We start from the raw sequence: 22,900 nt of genomic DNA on the forward strand, positions 1-22,900 counted from the left end.
TCAAGGGGTGGAGTCAAGGGACAGAGTTTTTGTGGGTTTTGAACTGCGGACCATGCTGATCGCAACCCAATGTGTAACCACTGTACCACCAGGGGTCCTTTTATCTCAGTAAAACTATGAAAACTAGTCCTCGGTTTATCTGACCCCAGCCATGCTATTTTTTAATCACCTAATATGTATATGAAAGGTGAACAATGAATAAGACAGAGGTGAATTGATAACTATGAATTATGATATCGCAGAAAAGCACTGACAAAACATCAACAGCCAGAAGAGCAAACAAAGCTATGCTGGAAGAGCTACAGCGGGAGTGCCCCTTAAAGAGGCCGACTCCGTGTATATGTCATCTGGATGGCAAGTCCCTGGATGGTCAAAAAGAGGAAGCCTCTCAGTGGTACACATTGACACCATGACTGCAATAATGGGCTCAAACAGCAATGTTTGAGAAGAGGGTGCGGGGCAAGGCAGTGTTTCATTCTGTTGTACATCTAGTTACTATGAATAGGACTTGGTGGCACCTAACAAAACTATATTCATATCTCCTTCTTACATAATAGGAGCATAATCCACACATTCAATAAAATCCATTCTCAAGAGGTAAAACTTACTTCAATATATAAGCTTTGGGAGGCTTCATATCCTGTGTTATGTCCAAACCTTCATTTCCTCCCAATGACCTCATGTAAGTAGCAAGGGACTTCTTATAACAATTGAACCATTCTATCTGAAAACAGAAAAATGGTCTTTTTACCAAGTGACAAAGAAAACAAGCTTGCCAACATTGTGTAATCGTGACTTCAAACAGCACATACGCCCATGTAGATCATGAGTGTGGCATTCCTGTATTTATATAGCGAACATTAATGGTTGTCTTCTACGAGTCAGGAACTGTCTGTGCACTTAGGATGGAGCATTCAACCAAAACAGACAAAATTCTTGTTATCACATAGCTTACAAACCAGTAGACCTAAGCACAGATCTAAAAAAACCATTCAACCAGAAACAACACTACGAAAAACACATGATTCAGTTATGGTCGCTTTAAATACTGCACGGACTCTTTTTATAAGAATGGAACAACATGCTTGAGCAGACAATGCAAATGTCCCCAAAGAGAAGGAAGGACAAGCAAAATGAGGAGTGCACACAATAGAAGATAGTGAGGCTTACTTTGGAATTCAGTTCTAAGTTGTATCTGACAAGGGTAAACCTTTATCACATGTAAAGTGGCGCAAGAGGTCACATTATTTTACGACTGCATTTGTAGGAAAGTCAGTCATCGGAATTCTATAAATGTAAAAAAGTAGATTAAGAGTTGCCAAAGGGCTGGGGGAAGGAAATAATAATAAAAGGCATTTGTTATTTTTTAAAGTCTATTATGGTTAGGGTGAAAGTTTACAGAGAAAACTCATGTTTTATACAATAATTTATATATATTTTGTTTTGTGACATTAGTTGCAATCTCCTCAGAATCTTATTTATGTATAATTACAGAAAGGTAGGCAAAACAAAGATGTACAGGTTAATGACATTATTAAGAAACAGCCTGGTCAAGGAGTAACACATCCTCAGCCCCAAAATGGAGACTTATCATTTTGTTCCATTCTGAAAATTTTACATTATCACCCAAGAATGCATCCCTAAAACACTAGTTTAGTGCTGTTCATTATTTGTACTTTAAATAGATCCACACAGTATTTATTATTTTGTGACAAATTTCTTTCACTAAACATATTTTGGATTTCTGAAATTCTACTTTAAAGTGATGAAGAGCAAGGATGTCACACTTTGAGGACTGAGCAATGCCATGGGATTTTCCATTGACCTTAGCCATGGGATTTTCCATTGCCTCATAAGCATATGAAAGTTGGACAACAATTAATAAAGACCAAAGAATAGATGCCTTTGAATTAGCATGTTGGCAAAGAACACCGAAAGTACCATGGACTGCTAACTGAACAAACAAATCTGTCTCGGAAGATCACAGCCAGACTGATCCTTAGAGATGAGTATGGCAAGACTTGTCTCACAAGTTTTGGGCACGTTTTCAGGAGACCAGTCCTTAGAAAACGACACAATACTTGGTACAGTGCAAAGTCAGTGGGAAAATCAAAAACAACTCAAGGAGATGAATTGATACGGTAACTCAACAATGGGTTCAAACATAACAATTGTGAGGATGCAGAGTCCAGTAGTACTTCATGCTGATCTAGACAGGGCCACTATGAGGCGGAACTGACGAGAAGGCACCCACCACTACTATGTTGGTTAGTATTGGGTTATGTGTTGGCTAAAGCCAAGGTCAACAGTTTGACTCAACCAGTTACACCTAGGGAGAAAGGGGATTTCTGCTCCTATAAAGAAATACAGCTTCAGAAACCTAAAGAGCCAGTTCTACTTTGCTCATCCTTAAGGATTGTTAAAAGTCAATGGCAGTGGGTGTTTTACACAATTAATGTATGTATGTATGGATTGTGATAATAGTTGTATGAGCCCCAATAAAATGATTTTTAAAAAAGAAATTATGACATAAGATTATCTCTCTCTAAAGTGTCTTGGAGTCTCTAACTTGTAAACTACTATTTGTCTACCTTCATGGAAAAAAATAATACACTAATCTTTGTTAAAGATGGCATCACCTATCCCTTATCGGTGAGTTCAAAGTGAAATGTTCACATATAGAAACTGAATTTCGGTTTATGCTCTGAGAAGGAAAAGGCAGAGGCAGTGATTCTCTCCATAGACTAGACCTTGTAGAGACTCTATTAACACAGAATTTGGAGCCCAGCTATAAGGGATTTCCATTGAACTCAAGGTCAAAATGAAGTCTAAAGTATGGAAATCTAATCTCAAGACTAACATTATAATTGTTAATTATAATTTTCTGGTTCTAAAATCAGCATCTTGAAGTCTTACTTGTGTGCCTTGTCATGACTACCTTGTACTAAACTAAAAAAGTTTATGCACGACAAGTTCATGTATTTATGTTTAAAATAAAATCCTCATCTATTGGTTACTTAAATTTTAAGATAAAATCCTACAAGAACTATTACTCTTAAACACTCTATGTTTTTAAAAAAATACTATAGCTATTGTTATTAGAGAAAGAACATGTTCTGTTCATTTCACCATAATAAAGAGGCACCCCTCAAGTCCACTTAATGTAAGATTCCGGCACAAAGACCATGGAAAAAGAACCTGAAAAATTAACTGGTAACGTAATTATTTAGTAGTTCCCTCAAGAAGCTGAGGTACTTTGTTTCTTTCTCCAGAACATGAACAGAATAAAAATAAAGCATGGAAATGTACTTAGCAATCCAAGATCAGAGGAGGCAATGGTATTAGAGATTAAAACCTGAGCAGACTGCGGATGACAGTGGAAGCCCAAAAACTCCATTTGCACAGTTCCCACACAGATTAAGCCTCCAGTGAATCTCCTTAGACCATGAACAAAGAATGGAAATAGTCTTGTTATACACTGAGTGCATTGGAAAGTAGGTTAACACAGATAATTTTTAACGTTATTGTTTTTCTCTCTTTTGGTCCCTTTTAAATTTGTTCTAGTTTTTATATTTTCTTTTGGATTGAGGGCTGTTTTTTTTGCATATGATTTTCTTTCTTTTTTTTTGGAGTTTTCAGTGGTTTATTGAGCATTCAATATTTTGCCATGATGACTTAGGATAGTTAGGTGTTTTTTTTAATTTTGTGTTTTACATTTTATTAGGGGCTCATACAACTCTTATCACAATCCATACGCATATGATTTTCTTTAAGTAAAATCTAGGATAGGACTTAGTTACTGTGAAGACTATAAATGGATTAAGTTTCTTTGGGTTAGGACAGGGCAGGCTGGGGCAAATGGTGAGTTTAAGACTGAAGAAAATGTTCTAAAATTGATGGAGATCATAACTGCACAGCTCTTTTTAATATATTTAAACCACTGGGTTGTGTGGTATATGAATTATGTCAATTAAACTCAAGTTAAATTTTTTAAATGCAGTTAGCAAGTAAATTGTTTATAAAACTCATGGCAAATTTACTGAATACATGCCGTGGCAATTACATTATATCCTGTCAGCCTGTCAATAAAATTGCAGCTTGATGACCTCATTTTGAGGCATGACAGAAATAAGTAGCTCAATGGAGATCAAACCCAGTCTCTCTACCTTCCTTTTCTGCGCTGAGACAGTCAGAGAGCTGGAGGAGACCCGTGCCAACACTGAAATGCATACACTGCCACTGGATCCACAAGACCTTCTACCCACTGGCCTGCGATATTCCTGCATTTGGCATCATTACATATACTGTGAATCTAAAGAGGAATTTATCGACTAGTACCGAACATATAGGCTAATATCGGACTTAGGAACTTGATCTGAACTGGGCTGAGATGTTTTCTCAATATATAATTGCTCTTTTATATAAAGTTCTTATACACATGAGTGTATGACTGTTCCTCTAGTCAACCCAGACTAACACTTTCTTTCATAAGTGATATACTATACCAAACTCACACAATAACAGCATTGATCACATTCCGTTCTATGCTATGTTCCAAATGGGCAGCCTTAATCATCCTGTAACAACCCTGTTAATACAGCAGTTCTCAACCTGTGGGTTACGACCTCTTTTGGGGTCAAAGGACCCTTTCACAGGAGTCACTTAAGACCATTGGAAAACATGTATTTCCAATGGTCTTAGGAACCAAGTCACTGCTCCTCTATCCATCTCCAGGAGGGTCTGCCCACATACGAGTACGCAGTGTAATGACATAATCAGACAACCCCATCACATTCAACTTGTACAAATAAAGGTGGATGTGACAGGGTTGGCACCACAATGTGTTTATGTGGACAAGTCACACATGCGTAGAGAGCAGCTGCTGTGTTAAAAGCAGCAGTATTGGTGGTAAATGACACTTCATGAATTATTATTTCTGGGTAAAATCATAAACTACTGCAAAATATCGATATCTGTACCATGGGAACTTTATCTGGATGCTGATTGGTCTTTTTATATTCAGCTGTGGTTGATGTGAATACTGCTCCTTGTGATAGTAACAGGTATGTAAAAACACAACATAGAGAATGTTAAATCATAGGAAATTTTAATAAACTGTATTGACTAAATTGTGCCATGTATCATCTTTAGTACTATTTTTTTTTAAATAAGAAATTTAAAAAAGACGCTTGACTTGAAGGGAAAACTATCTAGGCTTCATTGAGTGTAATTTACGCCTACTTAAAGACAGATTGCCCTACATGTAATAGCTACATACAAAAATGTTATAAAACTGTCCTTGGTTTTACAATGATAAATGAAAAACATAAAAATTCTTCAATCGAACAAGGCATGCAAGGATTTTTTTCATGTCATTTTTTTTGTTTTTGTTAAACAGTGAGAGCAAAATAACCTACTGAAATACAAAGAGAGAAGCTGAATGAGCAAGCCACTGATGGAGAAGGGGAGCTTTCACAGAACCAGTGTTTTCCCCATCCCATCTCCACCTGATGTTGATCAAAACATACCATTGGTGATTTAGTAAACGAATAAATAAACAAAGGGAAAAATTTAATATGCTTGTGTACATGCACCAGTTACTTTGTGTACAATAAAGGAATGAGGAAGGGGAAATGAAATAAAGAGAAAACTATACTGTAGTTGTCAGGAGGTGGTGGAATCAAACTGTGGTTTTCTAATCGAGAATGGATTCTTGGTCGGCTGGAAGAGAGTTCTGGAGGAAAGGAGCAGGCTCCCTTAGAAGATGCCTCCTGTCTGCTGCTGGAACACATCAATTGTATCTTCATCCTCCATTTCCAACTGTGCAGGTGTGTCTGTTTCATTGATTGGCTGTCTGTCGAATCAAATCAGATCTGACTCATTGACAAACCCTGTTCACAATAGGCTTCCATTAGCTTACTAAGTGGGTGTGCCTCTGAATCTTAAACTGCACCACAGAACCATCCTGCCCTACCACCTTCAAGTTAATCTGATCATTGTTCTCAGTCTTGACTCCTCCCTTGAGTTTTTTGTTGGCCAGGGTGAATGCTGAAGTCTTCTCAAAAGAGGTACCAGGTCCGCACCAAACGAGCACACAGGCAGCTGCAGGAACAGCAGGAGGAGGTGGCAGTGGTGGAGGAGGGAGAGCCATCTTTTGTATTATTAAAGCTATGGTTATATATTATTTTCATTAGCCAACCATCCCATGACAATGGATCATGTAGAAGAACGTTAAGAAAAGATAGTGAGGATTTTTTATGGTATGGTTTTACTTCAATGACAGCAGGAACTGAGAAACTACAATGTCTTACTTGTTGTGAAGTTCTATTAGTTGAATCTATGAAGCTGAACAAACTAATATGCCATTTTGATAGCAAATATCCGAGCTTTGCTGGCAAGGATACCAACTATTTTAAAAGCAAAGCTGATGATAAACTCAAGAAAGCCAGACTTGACACTGGTGGCAAGTACCACAAACAAAACGTAGTAGTCATTGAAGTTTCATATTTGGTGGCACTCAGAATCACCAGCGCTATGAAACCCTACACCATTGCTGAGGATTCACTGTTGCCAGGGGCCAGTAAATTGTTCGAGTTATGATCAGAGATGAATTTGTTACAAAATTGAGCGCAATTTTCTTATCAAATGACACTGCCTGCAGAAGAATAGCAGACAAGGCTGCTGATATTCTTGATCAGATAATCCAGGAAAGTAAATCTGCTCCACTTCCAATATTTAGCATCCAGCGTGATGAATCTACAGACGTTGCAAACTGTTCACAGTTACTGTTTACCTGAGGCATATTAATGATGGCGACTTTAAATATGAGTTTCTTTTTTTGCAAACCTCTTAAAATGGCAACTACTACACGTGATGTATTTGATAGTTGGTTCATTCTGAAAGAGCATAAGATCTCTTGGGAAAAGGTTTGTGGTGTTTGCAGATGATGCTCCACTATGCTAGGATGTCAATCTGAATTTCAACGTTTGGTACTGAGTCACCGAAAGTCACCGGAACTCACTGTATAACTCATCAGAAAATATTAGCAACAAATACACGGCCAAAAGAGTTACAAGAAGTAATGAGAAGCATCATAAATTCTGTCAATTTTGTAAAGGCGAGCACTTTAAACAGTCTACTGCTTTCGCAACTGAAGTGAGACGGTTGTCCAGAGGAAAAGTTTTAAAAGGTGTTTTTGAGCATGGTGATGAACTCAAAACGTTTTTTATCAGAAAACATGACCGCAGTTCAAAGCATTTTGCAGCGATAAAAGTGAGATACAGAAAATAGTTTGATTGCCATCTTTGCCATCTTGAATGAGTTACAATTTATTACTGCAAGGACAAAATGCAACATGCCTTGATTTATCTGAAAATATCTGATCATTCCAAAGGAAACATCAGCTTTGGGGGAAAAAATTGGATGAAAATAAAATTTACCAAAAAAATAATAAAAAGAAAATAAAATTTACATGCCTACCCTATCTGTTTTCTTTGAAGAACATGACACTGAACCAGACAAAAGGATTACAATTTCTGTGAAAGAACACTTGCATATGCTTGCAGATGAAATTTCATCGTACTTTCCAAATCTACCCGACACCTCATTTGCACTTGCCAGAAGCCCATTTGCAGTCAAAGTTGAAGATGTTCCTGAGATAGCACAAGAGACGTTTATTGAACTAACAGCGATGCAGCGAGAACTGATTTCTCTACAATGCCAGTTACAAAATTCTGGATCAAGTGTTTGCAGTCAGGTCCTGTTCTGTCGGAGACTGTGTTGTACCTTTTTCTTCCATTTCCAACAACTTATCTTTGTGAAACAGGGTTTTCCAGCTTGTTTGTTATCAAGTCTAAATAAAGAAGTAGATTTGTTGTGGAAGATGATCTTGTGCTCTTGCAAAGACTGTCTGGAGAATTTCTGATCTAGTGAGAAAGAAACTATCTCAACCTTCTGGCTTTTTACGCACACTGTCGCAAAATGTAGCAATGTAGTTCACTATTGTTATATTAAGACTGTTACTCATGCTACACCATGCTTCAAGACAAAATTTCATTTATTTATAATTAGAAATCAGTATTTCACAAGATATAATTACCTATTTTTGTGATTAATCACTATGCTTTAAATATGTTCAATTTGTAAACTAAAAATATATCCTACATATCAGATGTTTACATTATAATTCACAACAGTAGCAAAATTACAGTTATGAAGTAGCAACAAAAATGATTTTAAGATTGGGGATCACCACAACATGAGGAACTCTATTCAAGGGTCGTGGCATTAGGAAGGTTGAGAACCAAGGCTGTAGTAGGACACACTATGACCCCATTTTGTAAATAAAGGAGTGAACACAGAGCAATGAGGTTACTTGCCCAAGATTAGAAAGCAGTGTCAGGAGTTGAAACCAAGTGTTCTGACTCTAATGTTCTATCTTGAAATACTGGTCTAGCACCCTACCTTCAGTGACAAATACTCATCTTATTCTGAATATTTATTCATGCTGACTAGAAAACTACATATCTCCTAAGAATAATGTCGGCTTTTCAACTCCACTGATGAATCACTAATAAATAAAAGAAACTCCTTTTTTTATTGTTTGTCAGTTTTCCCTGTAGCACTAGAATTACTTACTACTACTCCCTTCCAGGAGGGTACCCCAGTGGCAGTTGCTACATTTGTCACTATTAATGGAAAGGTTGGCAATTTGAATCCACTTAGCTACTCTGTAAGAGAAAAATATGGCAGTTGGTTTCCATAAAGATTGATAGTGTATATGGATTATGTGCCAAATAAGACAGTTCAAAACAAAAATAATGTATAGCCTTATAAACCTCTGAGGCAGTTTTAGTCACAATCGACTTGAGAGTAATGAGTTTGGTTTTATACTTCCCATGCCTATCGCAGTAAGTACTAACTGCTTAAAAAACGCTGAAAACTTATTGCTGAAAAGGTGATCAAATCATGGATCAAATGATAGCAACTCAAAAGATTAGCTAGGAATCTTGGAGTAGTAAGCTTATGCTAGTGAGGAATAACTCAGAAAAGTATGGTAAGAATGGTTGCTTAATTCAAAAAGTATGTGTCAATAAATTATATATACAAACTGCTGAGTTAGTAGTTTATATTTACCTCTACACATTCTCACAAACAAAATATAGAAAATTTACATAAAACAGAGAAATACTAGTAAACATCATTGTAGAAAAAAAAAGCCAGGATCTCAGTATTTTCCCAAAATCATTAACTTGAAAAAGTGCTAACTTACTTCTTCAGCAGACATGTGAAATCGTAAAGGATTAGGCAACACACTGCCATATTCCCACCTAAGTGCACGAATCCGCAGTAACCGGTCATACCTAGGACATTGAGAGTATTAGCATAGAAACAAGCAGGAAATCAGACACTGTTCTATCAGTAAGGACTCAAGGATCTTATCAACTAAACTGTCATTTGTGGATTTTTTTTTTTTAAGATTCTGATGCAAATAGATCTACTCTAAGAAGACATCTTTGGGACTACCAGAAATCGGGAATAGGAACTGGGCTGATGCCCCTAGCACTGTTCATTGTCGTAACTGTGATGGTGACACAGCAGTAATGTGGAAAAAGATCAGAAAGGCCCTTATTTCTTAGAGATGTATCCTAAAGTATATAGTGGTAAAATGTTATCTGATGTTTAGTACTTAGTTTTAAGTAGCCTAACATACATATGTCATAAATTATGGAAAATGTATTGTTAAATTTATAAGACAACTCCAGGAGCTTCACTATATTATTCTCTCTGCTTTCAAGAATAGTGCAATCTTTTACAATACAAATTTTAAACTGGAAAAACGAAATTAAAATGCTTACATTAAATCAAACTTAAAAGAAATAACTCACTGCCACATGGAGTTGTTTGACTCATACTGACACTGTAAGGACAGGATAGAAGCGCACCAGTGAGTTTCCGAGATTGTAACTCTTTTTTAAGAGTAGAAAGCCTCATCTTTTCCCCGCAGAACAGCTGGTGGTTTTGAAATGCTGTTTCTGGTTAACAGTCCAGCGCATAAACACTGAAAACACTCTCACTTCCATCAAGCCAATGCTGACTCATAGCAAACCCCTGTGGGTTTCCAAGATTGTAATTATTTACAGGAATAGAAACACGGCCTTTTCCCCTCGGAACTACTAGTGGTTTTGAACTGTGGACCATGTAGATCACAGCCCAACAAGTAACCATGCTACCAGGGCTCCATGCATAACCACAGAGATAAATAAATCTGAGATCTGTTGCTATCAACCAGAAACTTAATTGAGAAACCCCATGGAAAACTCTTCTTTGTTTCCTGCTACTACAAGTAAAATCACAGCAGCTTACAAGTACGCAATAGTGCAGCGTCGATTTCTTAACAAAGAACAGTGCCGAAATTTGATGGTTGGTATCAAATTGCTTCTTCCGTCTGATTTTGCTTCATTACTAGGAAGAGAATTAAAGAGAAAATGGATAAATACACTGCAGAACAACAAAAATTTTTAAGTTTTATTGACATGTAACAATTCACATCAAACAATTCAATAGTTATTAAGAATTGTACAAAAAACTGTACAATTACCACTACAATCAATTTTAGAACATTTTCTTATTTCTTGTACTCATTGTTATTAGCTTCCTGTTTCCCACCAACCACCCCTACAATCCCCACAAGAAACCATTAAATCCAGTTCCTGGCACTACAGAACCAAAAAAATTAATTTTTCCATGATATTTTTCAAAGGACTGATACACGTACACATTTTTACCTATTTGTACGTAACAGTTTACCTAAGCAAATTGTGCTGCTTCTACTTCAGAACTTTTATTTACACATTACAAGATTAAAGTAAGAAAAAGCCAAGTTAACTAACTTGTCAATGCAATGATACTATACTAATTTAATCTCCTTTAACCATTTGGTATTGTACAGTTTTGCACACTGATTGCTTTCTATTATTTCAAAAGACAAGTGTCCTATTTGTTCACTGAGGTAAGAGAAAACCTGACATCATGGCCCGAAGAAGGTGGTCTTACATGATGTTTCTATTGTATGAGCACTCCGCTTCTAGGAGCACTTCCGAATCCTCACCACACTACTGTAGCTGGACATGGAGTCAGCAGTTTATTCATTCAACAAATATTTGCTATTTCCCCATCTATATTTTTTACTATACTTTAGGGTTTTTTCATATACAGAGGAAGTAGTTTCACCCTATAAAATGCACATCTTCTTAGACACTTGATATGGATCACATTTTAAAACCAGAAGAACAAAAGGAGTAAGTATCTACTTTAGCATTTTAAAGCAATTAGATGAATATAAAAAGGGTCCACCATGCTTTGTTCCACATAATGCACTAGGCCCTGAAAACAGGAAAAATGCACACCCTGTGCTGTTAGGTTTTTCTATCTGCTGTCACTCTATGGGTACCAGATTATGGTCTACATTGTACAAACTAAGCACAAATACACCTAATACCAAGTACTTAAAAACATACATCAAATGTCCTAAACAAAAATCACATTTATAGGTGGGTAAATAAAAAGATTTCTTTTGATATATAATTTAACCAGACATTGCTTACAGTGATTGTTTTCTCAGAAGGACATCAGGAAGATGGGGGACAAATTTTTAAAACAAGAATTTACAAGTGTTATGAATACAAGAAAGTAGTTCAAAGTGGAACACATCCTGGCCCACCAAGCCCTGAGGACGATATTTCCACTCAGAGAAGTCAAAGCACAGAGAGGACCATATGGCCAGTCCACTATGAGACACGATGTACCTCACTGACCCATAGTGCTACCAGGGGACAACACTGGAAACACAGTGTGGGAACTGTGCCCAATCTGACCCCATCACACTGAGGCAAAACACTAAGAGCCATGCAACAGAACAGCAAAGGAAGCAGAGCAAAGAAGTCTTGAGGGAGTACAAAAAATAGACTTTGGGGCCAGAGTGTGCCACCCCATCAGACTCAACTGGAAAACACTCCTAAAGGTCAACAAACAGACCTTGAACTATTTACAGGCTTTTCTTTTTTTTTTTTTTTTGTCTTTTTTTGGTTTTCTTTTGTTGCTTCGTTTTGCTCTGTCTTGTTTTTTGTGCATATTATTATCTCTGCAATTCTATCTAGAAAAAATAGGCGGGATAAACAATCTGAAGGAGAAAACAACGGACTGCTGGTTCTGGGGAGATATGGGAGCAGGGGAGGCGGGGGTGGGGGGAAAGGAAGTGGGTGTTAACAAACCTAGGGACAAGGGAACAATAAGTGATTCAAAATCAATGGCCAGGAGGGTGCAGGAGGCCTGGTAGGGCTTGATCAAGAGCAGTATAACCTAGAGGAATTACTGAAATCCAAATGAAGACTGAGCATGATAGTGGGACAAGAAGAAAGCAAAAGGAAATAGAGGAAAGAATTAGGAGTCAAAGAGTATTTAAAGGTCTAAATACAGGTGTGTACATGCCAATATTTATATATGATGATGGAGAAGTAGATCTAATGTGCATGTATTTATAGGTTTAGTATTAAAGGACATTGGGACTCTACTCAAATACTCCCTCAATGCAAGAACACTTTGTTCTATTAAATTGGCATTCCATGATGCTCACCTTCCCTACATGATTGCTGAAGACAAAACAGGTGCATAAGCAAATGTGAAAAAGAAAGCTGATGGTACCAGCTATCAAAAGATATGGCCTCTGGGATCTTAAAGGCTTGAAGATAGAGACCCACATGGATGAAGCACACTAACCTGTGTGATCACGAGGTATCTATAGGAACAGGTACCAGTCATCAAAGAACAAAAAAAATCATCATTGTGAATGAGGGGGAGTGCGGAGTGGAGACTCAAAGTCCATCTGTAGGCAAGTAGACATCCCTTTACAGCAGGGTCACAGGGAGGAGACGAGCCAGTCAGTGTGCAGTATAACACTGATGAAACACGCAACTTTCCTCTAGTTCTTTAATGCTTCCTCCCCCAATTATCATGATCTCAATTCTACCTTACAAATCCGGGTAGACCAGAGGCTGTACACTGATACAGATAAGAGCCGGAAACACAGGGAATCCAGGGCAGATAAACCCTTCAGGATCAATGAGTGCAGCAATACCAGGAGGGTAAGGGGAAGGTGGGGGAGAAAAGAGGAACCAATGATCCACATATAACCCCCTCCCTGGGGGTGGAAAACAGAAAAGTGGGTGAAGGGAGATATTGGACAGTGTAAGACATGAAAAAAATTTTTATAAATTATCAAAGTTTTGTGAGGTAGGGAGGGAGGGAGAAGAAGGGTAAAAAATGAGCGGATACCAAAGACTCAAGAAGAAAGAAAATGTTTTGAGAATGATGATGGCAACAAATGTGCTTGACATAATAGATGGATTTATGGATTGTGCAAAGAGTTAGTTATACAAGCCCCCAATAAAATGATTTAATAAAATAAATAAACCTAACCAAACTCACTACCAAAAAAAAAAAAAATTTCCTGTATCCATTGCTGGTAGGAATGTAAAATGGTATCGCTAATGTAGGTAGTAGTGTCGCAGCTCAACAAAAATCTGATCTACTACACCCAGATTTGAAAAGACATGCAAACAGACTTGTACACCAACATTCCTTGCTATACTATTTGCAATGGGTGAAGATAAGAACCACCTAATGCCCATGAATAGGAAAATGTGATATATACGTGTACACACTACTGCTGCTGCTGATGTTGTTACTCAGCCAATCGTAGAAATGAAGAATTGGCACAATCTACAATATGGATGGGACTCGATGTCATTAAACTAGTGAAAGAAGTCAACCACAGCACGGGACTTGGTTTCAATCTCTTGCCACCAAGAACAGTGGCCCAGAACTACCAGTCTGTTTTAATGCTTCTTTGCTTTTTATGGCAGGTGTGGCTCTGCTGTTGTAAATATTATTGGAACGTTTGCCCTATCACCAACTCCTGTTGTTTCTGTAAATAGTGCTCAGTCACTTAAAGGTTTAATTTACACAAGTCAACAATTCATGTATTGCAGTTCACAGCTGGCCCATACTTGTATAATTTCCCTTTCTCGACAATGTTCTAAATTCTGTAACATTGGCTAAACTAATGACACCATCAAAGTGTACCGGCTACACATTAGACTCCTAAGTGAAACATCAGCAGTTTAAAGTCACCAGCCAAGTCTGTGGGGGAAGGATGAGGCTTTTTACTCCTGTGATGATGTGCAGGCTGGGAGACTCACAGGACAGTTCTACCCTGCCCTATGAAGTTGTCATGAGTCAGCAAGGGGATGATAATTGATATTGTTCTGTAACATAAAATGACAATGATGTCTCTTAGGTGAACCAGAGTCATTTATAAACCATGAGTGGATTTTAGGCTTGTACTTAATTCTAGTCCCAATCTAAGAACAGCTAGTTCTTATGACATGGTCCTGCTTGGTGGTTGCCCTCATGAAGAAATCACTGAAGATATGAGTCTACAGCAAAATGTGGTGAAGAACCTAGATGGTGCCCAGCTATTAGAAAAAATAGTATTGGGGATTTTAAAGGTTTGTTTTCAAACAAGCAGCCATCTAAGTGGGGTGTCACATGGAAGGAGCCCATCAGCCTGTGTGAACATAATCCAAATCTAAAGGCTGGAATGATATCAAAGCTTAAATTGTGAACAATTGGTTTGTAGAAGGCTATGGTTGTCAGTGGAAGCCCAAAATCCATTTAGAGGGTCCACAAAGAGATCAAGCCTCTTGTGAATTCCCTCTCGTTATAGCTGAGGGATGTGAAGAGCTCTATTATCAGACACTGTAAATCAATATGTCAGACATAGATCAAAATGCAGTATATCTTATTTGATTTTCCTTTGGACCCATTTTAAAGCTGTTTCAATTAAAAAAAAAAGTGAAGGGAAAACACTCATGAAGCAAACCCTTGGAGCCTCACTGTGACCATGGACGAGGGGTGGAGGGCCTCGCTAGCATGCAGAGCGCAGTGGATTCCTGCGGATGCGGTTAGGTTCAAACTCAGCACCCCACCATTTGCTCTCCCTTATGAGCCATCTAAATGTGTTCTAGTTCTTAAGATACTTGTAGCTTTCTTTTGACTGAGGTTTTTGTTTTACTTTCATAGTCTTGTTAGTGTTGTTTTTATTGTTTTCACTGTTTTTCTGTATATAAAATCCAAGATAGGTGAATCAGAGGCAGTAACTGGATTCATGGTTCCTTGGGGCAGGGCAGGGGAGGTGGGGAGGAAATGGGGAGCTAATAACAATGAGTCCAAGAATGAAGAAAATATCTAAACCTGATTATGGTGATGATTCTACAACGATATGTGAATTATATACCAATAAACTGTTAAAAAGTCCATCGCAAATTATATAATTAAATGGTTCAATCATATTAAGAAGAGTTGTACAATCATTACCACAATCGAATTTAGAACATTTTCTTCCTTCTTGTACTCACTGTTATTATTGTACTCACTTCCTTCAAACCGCCCCGGCCACAACTCAGGAACCATTAATCTAGATATTGTCTCAATAGATATACCTACCCTAGATTTCATATACACTAAAACATTTAAAAACAGCAAAAAACCTACTAAAAATAACAAAGTAAAACAAAAGTATCCCAACTGAAAAGATAGAAAATATAAAAAACTAAAATCAATTTAAAATGGGTCAAAAAGGAGATCAATGGCTATGGTGCTAAATTTTAAAGGAATTGCATCTGCAATAATCCACTTTCCAATGCACTCTGCATAACAGCAAGGCTAACCACAACACTTGTCTATGCTCAGAGAGGACTCACAGAGCTTTATCCATACATATTTCCCCTGCACTTTGTTTTTACTGAAGTAAAATGGGTCAAAACAGAGGTCAAATGATATCATGCTTTATTGTAATCATCTCTATAACACTCTCTGTCTGATAGCAAGACTACTGACATCCTTCAACTGAGTCAGAGAGGATTCACCGGAATCTTAAACCACTTGTGTGGAACTTGCAAATGATTTTGGATTTCCACTGTCATCCATATCCTTCTGCAAATCAGGTGTTCACAATTTAAGCTCTAATACTATTCCCTCCTTCATATTTGAGTTTTAATTATTCACACTCCTCTGGTCACAAAGGCTGATGTGCTTCTTCCATGTGGACTTAGGTGATATTTCACTCAGAAGGCTGCTTGTTGAAAAATAAGACCCCCATGCGCCATTCTTTCTAAAAATCATACCATCTAAATTTCTTTACTACACTTTGCTATAGCATCCATATCTTCAGTGAGCATCAAAAAGGGCCAAGTCACAAGAACTAATTCTCATATTGGGCTAGAATTAAATGCAAGTCTAAATCCCATTCATGTTATCTATGGTTTACGTACATCTCTGGTTAATCTTAAGAGACATCATTGTAATTTTATATTAGAGAACATTATCAATCACCCCCAGGGGCACATGGCAATTCTATTGATAGTGTGAACTTTTTGATTAAAGAATCTATAAACGAATGCTGATCAAAAGGGAAAAATTCAAAATTGAATTTCAAATTACCAAGAACTCTAGACTTTCTAGAGCCACGTAAACTGGAAAAACCCAAGTCCTAAAATAATCCTTAAACCAAAAATATCCTGCAAAGTGGGTCACTCCACAAAGAGGTGGGATATGGGATAAGACCATCCACCTGAGGGTCTACACCAAGACAAGGCTGGGGCAAATCCCCACAGAAATGAAAGAACCTTGCCAGGAAATCAAGTTTAGGCCAGGGGAGAGGAACATCACTGATAGTTCTGTTGGCGAGCATGGTAGGTGATTGGGGAGAAATATCCTCACATTGGGAAGGTGTGCTAAACAATGATTGTAGGGAACCTATAGGGACAGATTTTATGTTCCTGGGTAAACACTACAAATATGTCTCTAGCCAAAGCTCAATAAAACATGCCATGGACTAAACACCAAGATGTCACTGGATGCTGACCTTGTGGTACGGTAAACCTTGTGGTCAGCATGGCATCACTCGGGCTACACAAGCGCTTAACACAGAGGCCCAGCAGAATGAACTGAGCCTGGCCTCAAAGGTGCCTGTACCCTTGGACTGAGGACTGGGGTGCTTAGATAGAAGAGGAAGCAGAGTGGCTGCCCTGGACCTGTGGAAGTGATGGTCATTGGACCTTGGGGGGAACCCCATTTGGTTGGAGTCCATCAAAAGGGACTCAGAATCACCATATATTTAGTACCTTGATGCTCCCCTCTCAGTGATATGACTGGCTTTGATCTGTTGGGCAGGGATTTAAACTTGGAAGAATTGATCCAGGATGTTTCCCCTGGCATCGATCCCCCCTGCTTAGGGTAAACAGAATTCAACTGAATATGAGATCTAACTGTGTGGAGCAACAACTCATGGGTTTCGGCTCAAGTTAGAACTGTACTTGCAGACTCCTCAAACCTACAGCAGAATGATGTGTCATCGGAAAACTTGATGGTGTTGCCAGTGCAATCATCTTATACTCCAGGGGCAATGATTGACAATGTGTTACTTTTCTGTTTCTTTGGGTTTTTTCCCTGCCTTTCATTTGCTTGTTTTGTTTGTGTTTCTCTTTAGTTGTCTGCTAGTTGTTTTGCTGCTGTTGGTGGGGTAGTTGGTCTTACAGGGTATTAATTTGTCATAGTATGGCTGTCAAAGTAAACCCGAGCTATGCATATCCCAGGGACAAGCAGATGGATTCTGGCCCCAATTTAACTTTAGTCCCAATCCAAAGACAGTTAGTTTGGATAACATGGCCTTGCCCACCTCATGTAATGATCACTGAAGATAAGGGTGCTATAGCTAAGTGTGGTGAAGAAAACAAATGGTGCTCACTATCAATCGGAATAGTGTGTGGAGTCTTAAATTCAAACAAGTAGTCATCTAAACGAGGAGTGAACTATGTCCACAAAGAAGAAGCACACCAGCTTGCGTGACCCAAAGGCACGCAAAACAAAATTCAAAAATGACAAAGGGAAAAGTATCAGAGCCCAAATTTCGAAGACCCAATTTATAGAATGCTATAGAAGATAGGGGGGCCCCAAACCCATCTGCAGAGTATCTAGTCAGATTAAGCCACCAGCAGATCCCCTCTAGTCACAGGAAAGTGTCTCGAACAGCTTTTCTATCAGATAGAGATCATTGTAAGTGTGATTATGCTGGAATGAACTGGATACATGGTCAGATGACCTCCCTTCTAACCTGAACTTGTTCTTGGTCAGTGGTTTTCAACCTTCCTAATATACATTTACTACAGTCCCTCATATTGTGGTGACCCCCCCAACCATAAAATTATTTTTGTTGCTACTTCATAACTGTAATTTTGCTACTGTTATGAATCGTCATGTAAAACCTGATAAGCAGGAAGTATTTTCATTGTTACAATTTGAACACAATTAAAGCAGAGTGATTAATCACAAAAACATTTTCTATTGTGAAAGACTAATTTCTAACTACAAATGAAATTAATTTTGTTGTAAAGCATAGTGTAGCATGGGTAACAGTTTTCACGCCAGTTACTCGTATGTGGGCATATCTGCATATGGGCAGCCCTGCCTAGAGACAGCTAGAGGAACAGTGTCTTGGTTCCTAAGACCATTGGAAATGTGTTTTCAGGTCTTAGGTGACTCCTGTGAAAGGGTTGTTTGACCGCCAACGGGTCGTAACCAACAGGTTGACAACTGCTGTTTAGGTGAGAGCATTTCTTGCTTGTTCTAAGACAAGGTGGTCTTTTCTTTCTTACTCATTATTTGTAATTTTATCTCTAAAGAATTGATTGTGTTAATGATTATGTAAGTCTTCTTGATATGACTGAACTATTGAATTGTGTGATATATGTGGATTAAGTACCAATAAAACTGTTTTAAAAAAGGCTCAGAAACCCACACAGGCAGTCTATCCTGTCCCATAGAGTCACTATGAGTCGGCATTGACTCAATGGCAGTGAGCTTGGTTTGTTTTTTGACCAAATCACAGGGCACTATTACTTTGTCTTACAGCTCAAATTCGTCACTGTGCCAAATCCCAGGCTGAACTTTTACTATCTGTAAATCTAGAAACCTTTTGAGCTTTCTGCAGCACTAGTTCTGTATAAACTCCACTCCAACTATGAATAATCTCTACTGCGCCGATACTCAAACCAAACTCTGCCAGTGAGTTGATTTCCACCCAAAGCAGTTCTGCCCATAGGACAGGGTAGAACTGCCCCTCTGGATTTTTAAGACTGTCACTTTATAGGAGTAGAAAGCTTCATCTTTCCTCCTCAGAGTAGCTGATGGTTCCAAACAGCTGATCTTGCAGTCAGCAGCCCAACATGTAGCTATCATGTTGTCTATTGTCTATACTGCCTACTATATATTGTCTACTCTCTTTACTCAATGCATTAAAACATCTATTAATTTTTTTAAAAAGTAAAATGTATGTATTCCACTTTGTTAGTGCTTTTATTCACTTGTATCTCAATTTGGGTCTATCCTAATTCCGTCATATCAATCAACCAACAAATATGCATTAAAGCACCCAAAATGCAGATATAACAATAAGCAATATTAAGTCCTTTAGAGCTGGGCTAAATTATATAGTTAGAATATAATCAGGTGCACAGAGATTAAAAAAAACCCAAATATGATGCAAAATCAACTAGCTAATATTATTTCTAATTAATTCTTAACTCTGATAACTTAAAAAAAATCTTATGAAAACTTACACATCGGATTGGTTTTGTTCATATAAAGCCTTCATCTCCTCCAGAATTTGTCTGAATCCATCCTCCTGGAATATATAAACTGCTTTTGATATATATCCATGGATTCCCCAATGCATTCAATTAATCCCCTAAGTCTATCTGTACTACATTTATCCTCAATTTATATATATAATTTATTTAAAATCCATAGCCATTGCATAAATTCTGGCTATTTATGTACCTATATCAAAAATAAAGGCTTAATCGAGCATGAAAGTACACATTTTCACTGCAAAAACAACAAATACAAGTTTTAAAATATTTCTCCCAATTTTTTCCCCCAAAGACACAGTTTTGGTTTGTACTGCAAGAAAAGAAAGGCCAAAGGAATTTTTCCTACCATCTACCTTAAGATAGAAATTTTTCACTTAGACAAATAAAATGTTTTAATTCTAAAATTCATAAATATTAATAAGATAGTTGACCATTTGAAAAGAAGTGACATCACATATTCTTTCAGCCAAAATACAGTCTTGGGTTCAACCAACCCTGTAGCCAATTATATGTTGAAAATATTTGATGATGATGAATAGCCTTGTTTACTCTTGATGTCATTTATTACCCATTTCATCTCCACAATTCTAAAAGTTACAAGTCCTGCTAGTCTTCAATCACTTAAAAAACTCATTTATCAATATCTGTAGAATTGAGTTTCAATCATCCACATTTCTCACCACTAGCTCATCTCTCTGCCTCCATTAGTTCTTCTCTTCTGATGCATTTTCCATATTGCCAATAACCAAAACCACTTCCATTAAGTACATTTTGATTAAATGACCCTATAGGACGGAGAAAATTGCTCCCTATGGTTTACACAGCTGTAAATCTTTACAGAAGCGGCTATCTTTCTCCCTTAGAATGGCTGGTGTGTTTGAATTGCTGACCATTAGGCTAGCAGCCCAATGCATAACTCCAGGCCTCATTTTACTGCCAATAAGTACTCCAAAATATAAAAACATCGCGCCACACCCCTACCTGAAAACCTCTACCTGATTCCAAATGCCTGTGGAATAATGCCGAAGTTTTTCTAATCCTAGAACCCACCATTGACATCTCCATACATAATCTTTCCAGTTGTGATCATGAGTCTTAAGCCATTGTTTATCACCTGCCTGTGTGAGGGCTAATACTTCATACAAGGCTCGAACACCCACTCCCAACCCCCCAGTAGCATTTCTCTTTATGCTCCCATCTACGCAACACCAGTTTCACTTACCACATTGCATTCTATTCACTTGTGTTTCTTGGTCCTCTCACTGACATCTATCTAGTTGCTGCCCTATGATTGTTTACTACGATGCTTAAACGTACAGGCTCTTGAGCCAGACTTCCAGGGTTCAAGCTCTAGCTCTGCTCTTTACTGGCTATATCACCACTGACAAATCTCCTAACTTCAATTCTCCACTCACATGTTTGAGGTGGGGGGAGACAGCTCAGATCTCACACAATGATGAGGAGAGACAATTGCAAGCTAAGTGCTGAACATCATTCCTACTTCCATGGTATTGTAGTGGACAAATAATCATAATAGTAACAATACGACTGTTAGCACTATTATTATTTCTTGTAGAAACAGCATACAGGGACTCAGCCCTGGGTGTGTCAGGTACAGTTCCTCACTACACCAAGAGCTCTGTACCATCATCATGCCCATTTTTGTTGGTGAGAACACTGGACGCACAGAAAGCCTGAGTCCACAGTGATCGAACAGAGTATGAATCTCAGTCTGGCACCAGAGGCCTACTTCATCATCACATTTTGCTCACTGAGTGCGTGCGCGCACACTAACGCGCATAAAACGCTAGATCCAATAAAAACGACTGGTTCTGTGGGTTTCTGAGGCTGTCAATCTTTAAAAGAACAGAAAGCTTCCAGCTTTCTTCGGCAGAATGGAGGTGGATTCAAATTTACTTTAGTTCGTATTGGCTAAGCAAAGGAAAAGCAACAAAGCTAAAAATCAAGCAAAACGGAAGGAAGTAGACTTTGAGGAAGCGCAATTGCTGAGTTGTACAGTAACTTCCTTCTTTCTCCCACAGTAACCTTTTGTTATGCTGTTACTTTCCCTTCCGGAACTTGGCTCACACCCTCAGGGGAATCTGAAGCAAACCGCGAAAAGAGCAGCCCAGGGGAGATCCCGCTCACCCTCCAGCCCCTTTCAGCCAAGCTCCCCGGACCTCCATCCCGCCCTCTGCCGTCCAGCCCGTCATATTAAAGGCGGGCAGCTGCCCTTCTGGCGTGTGGTGCAGTTCGCGGACCACCTCCGTCGCCTTTTCACAGAACATGGCGGGTAGACCTGGTACCGGGACCTCCTTGTCGGCCGCCCACTTGACCGAAGAGTCTGCGGGTTCCCTGCAGCCTAGTTCGCGCCGCGCTTATTAGCGCAGGTCTAGGAAATCGCCTGCGCTTTGGCGAAAAAATCCCCAACCAATGGGAAGGCAAGGACGCAGGTTGCGTGGCTACGGTGGTTGCAAAGGGACAATTCCATACGCGGTAGAGAAATATGACCGGAAGTGGGGAGGCGGTGACCGGTGCCTTCTTCCGGTGGAACGCGGCCCTCTGGAAAGAGTCCTTGGGGTTCCATTTGACTTTATCCATGAGGTGAGACGAATTTTCCAATACTAATCTGAGCACATAGTTTAGGGAGCAGCATAGCTTGGAATAGATGTACCACCCACACCCCCCGAAACTTCCTCTTTTCCCTTTTTTAAAAATAAAAATCATTCTATTGAGGGCTCATATAACTATCCATATGTACATACATTGTGTCACGCTCATTTGTACATTTTTGCCATCATTCTCAAAACATTTGCTTTCTCCTTACTCCCTTTATATCAGCTCCTCACTTTTTCCCCTGCTTCATGGAACCTTGATCATTTATCAATTATTTTGTCATGTCTTACAGTGCCCACATCTCCCTTCATCCACTTTTCTGTTGTGCAACTCCATGGAGGGGGTTATATGTAAATCCTTGTAATCAGTCGCCCCCCTTTTTTTTAAATCATTTTATTGGGGGCTTGTACAACCCTTATCACAATCAATACATCATTCCATTGTGTTTAGGACATTTGTGCATTTGTTGACCTCATCATTCTCAACACATTTCCTTTCTAATTGAGCCCTTGGTA

General features: G+C 38.6%; 1 protein-coding gene across 1 annotated transcript; it reads right to left on the reverse strand.

Moving 5' to 3' along the window:
• Nucleotides 1–604: 604 nt before the first annotated feature.
• LOC142436862 (DNA replication complex GINS protein PSF1-like) lies at nt 605–22,178 on the reverse strand. Its single transcript, XM_075540245.1, has 5 exons — nt 22,069–22,178; nt 19,737–19,801; nt 10,366–10,464; nt 9,272–9,362; nt 605–724 (listed from the first exon to the last, which is right to left on the reverse strand). The coding sequence occupies exons 2-5, from the start codon at nt 19,769–19,771 to the stop codon at nt 605–607; spliced, it is 345 nt and encodes a 114-aa protein (XP_075396360.1). The 5' UTR covers nt 19,772–19,801; nt 22,069–22,178.
• Nucleotides 22,179–22,900: the final 722 nt, after the last annotated feature.

This window comes from Tenrec ecaudatus, unplaced genomic scaffold, assembly GCF_050624435.1.
Source record: "Tenrec ecaudatus isolate mTenEca1 unplaced genomic scaffold, mTenEca1.hap1 Scaffold_719, whole genome shotgun sequence".
NCBI classification, from domain to species: Eukaryota; Metazoa; Chordata; class Mammalia; order Afrosoricida; family Tenrecidae; genus Tenrec; species Tenrec ecaudatus.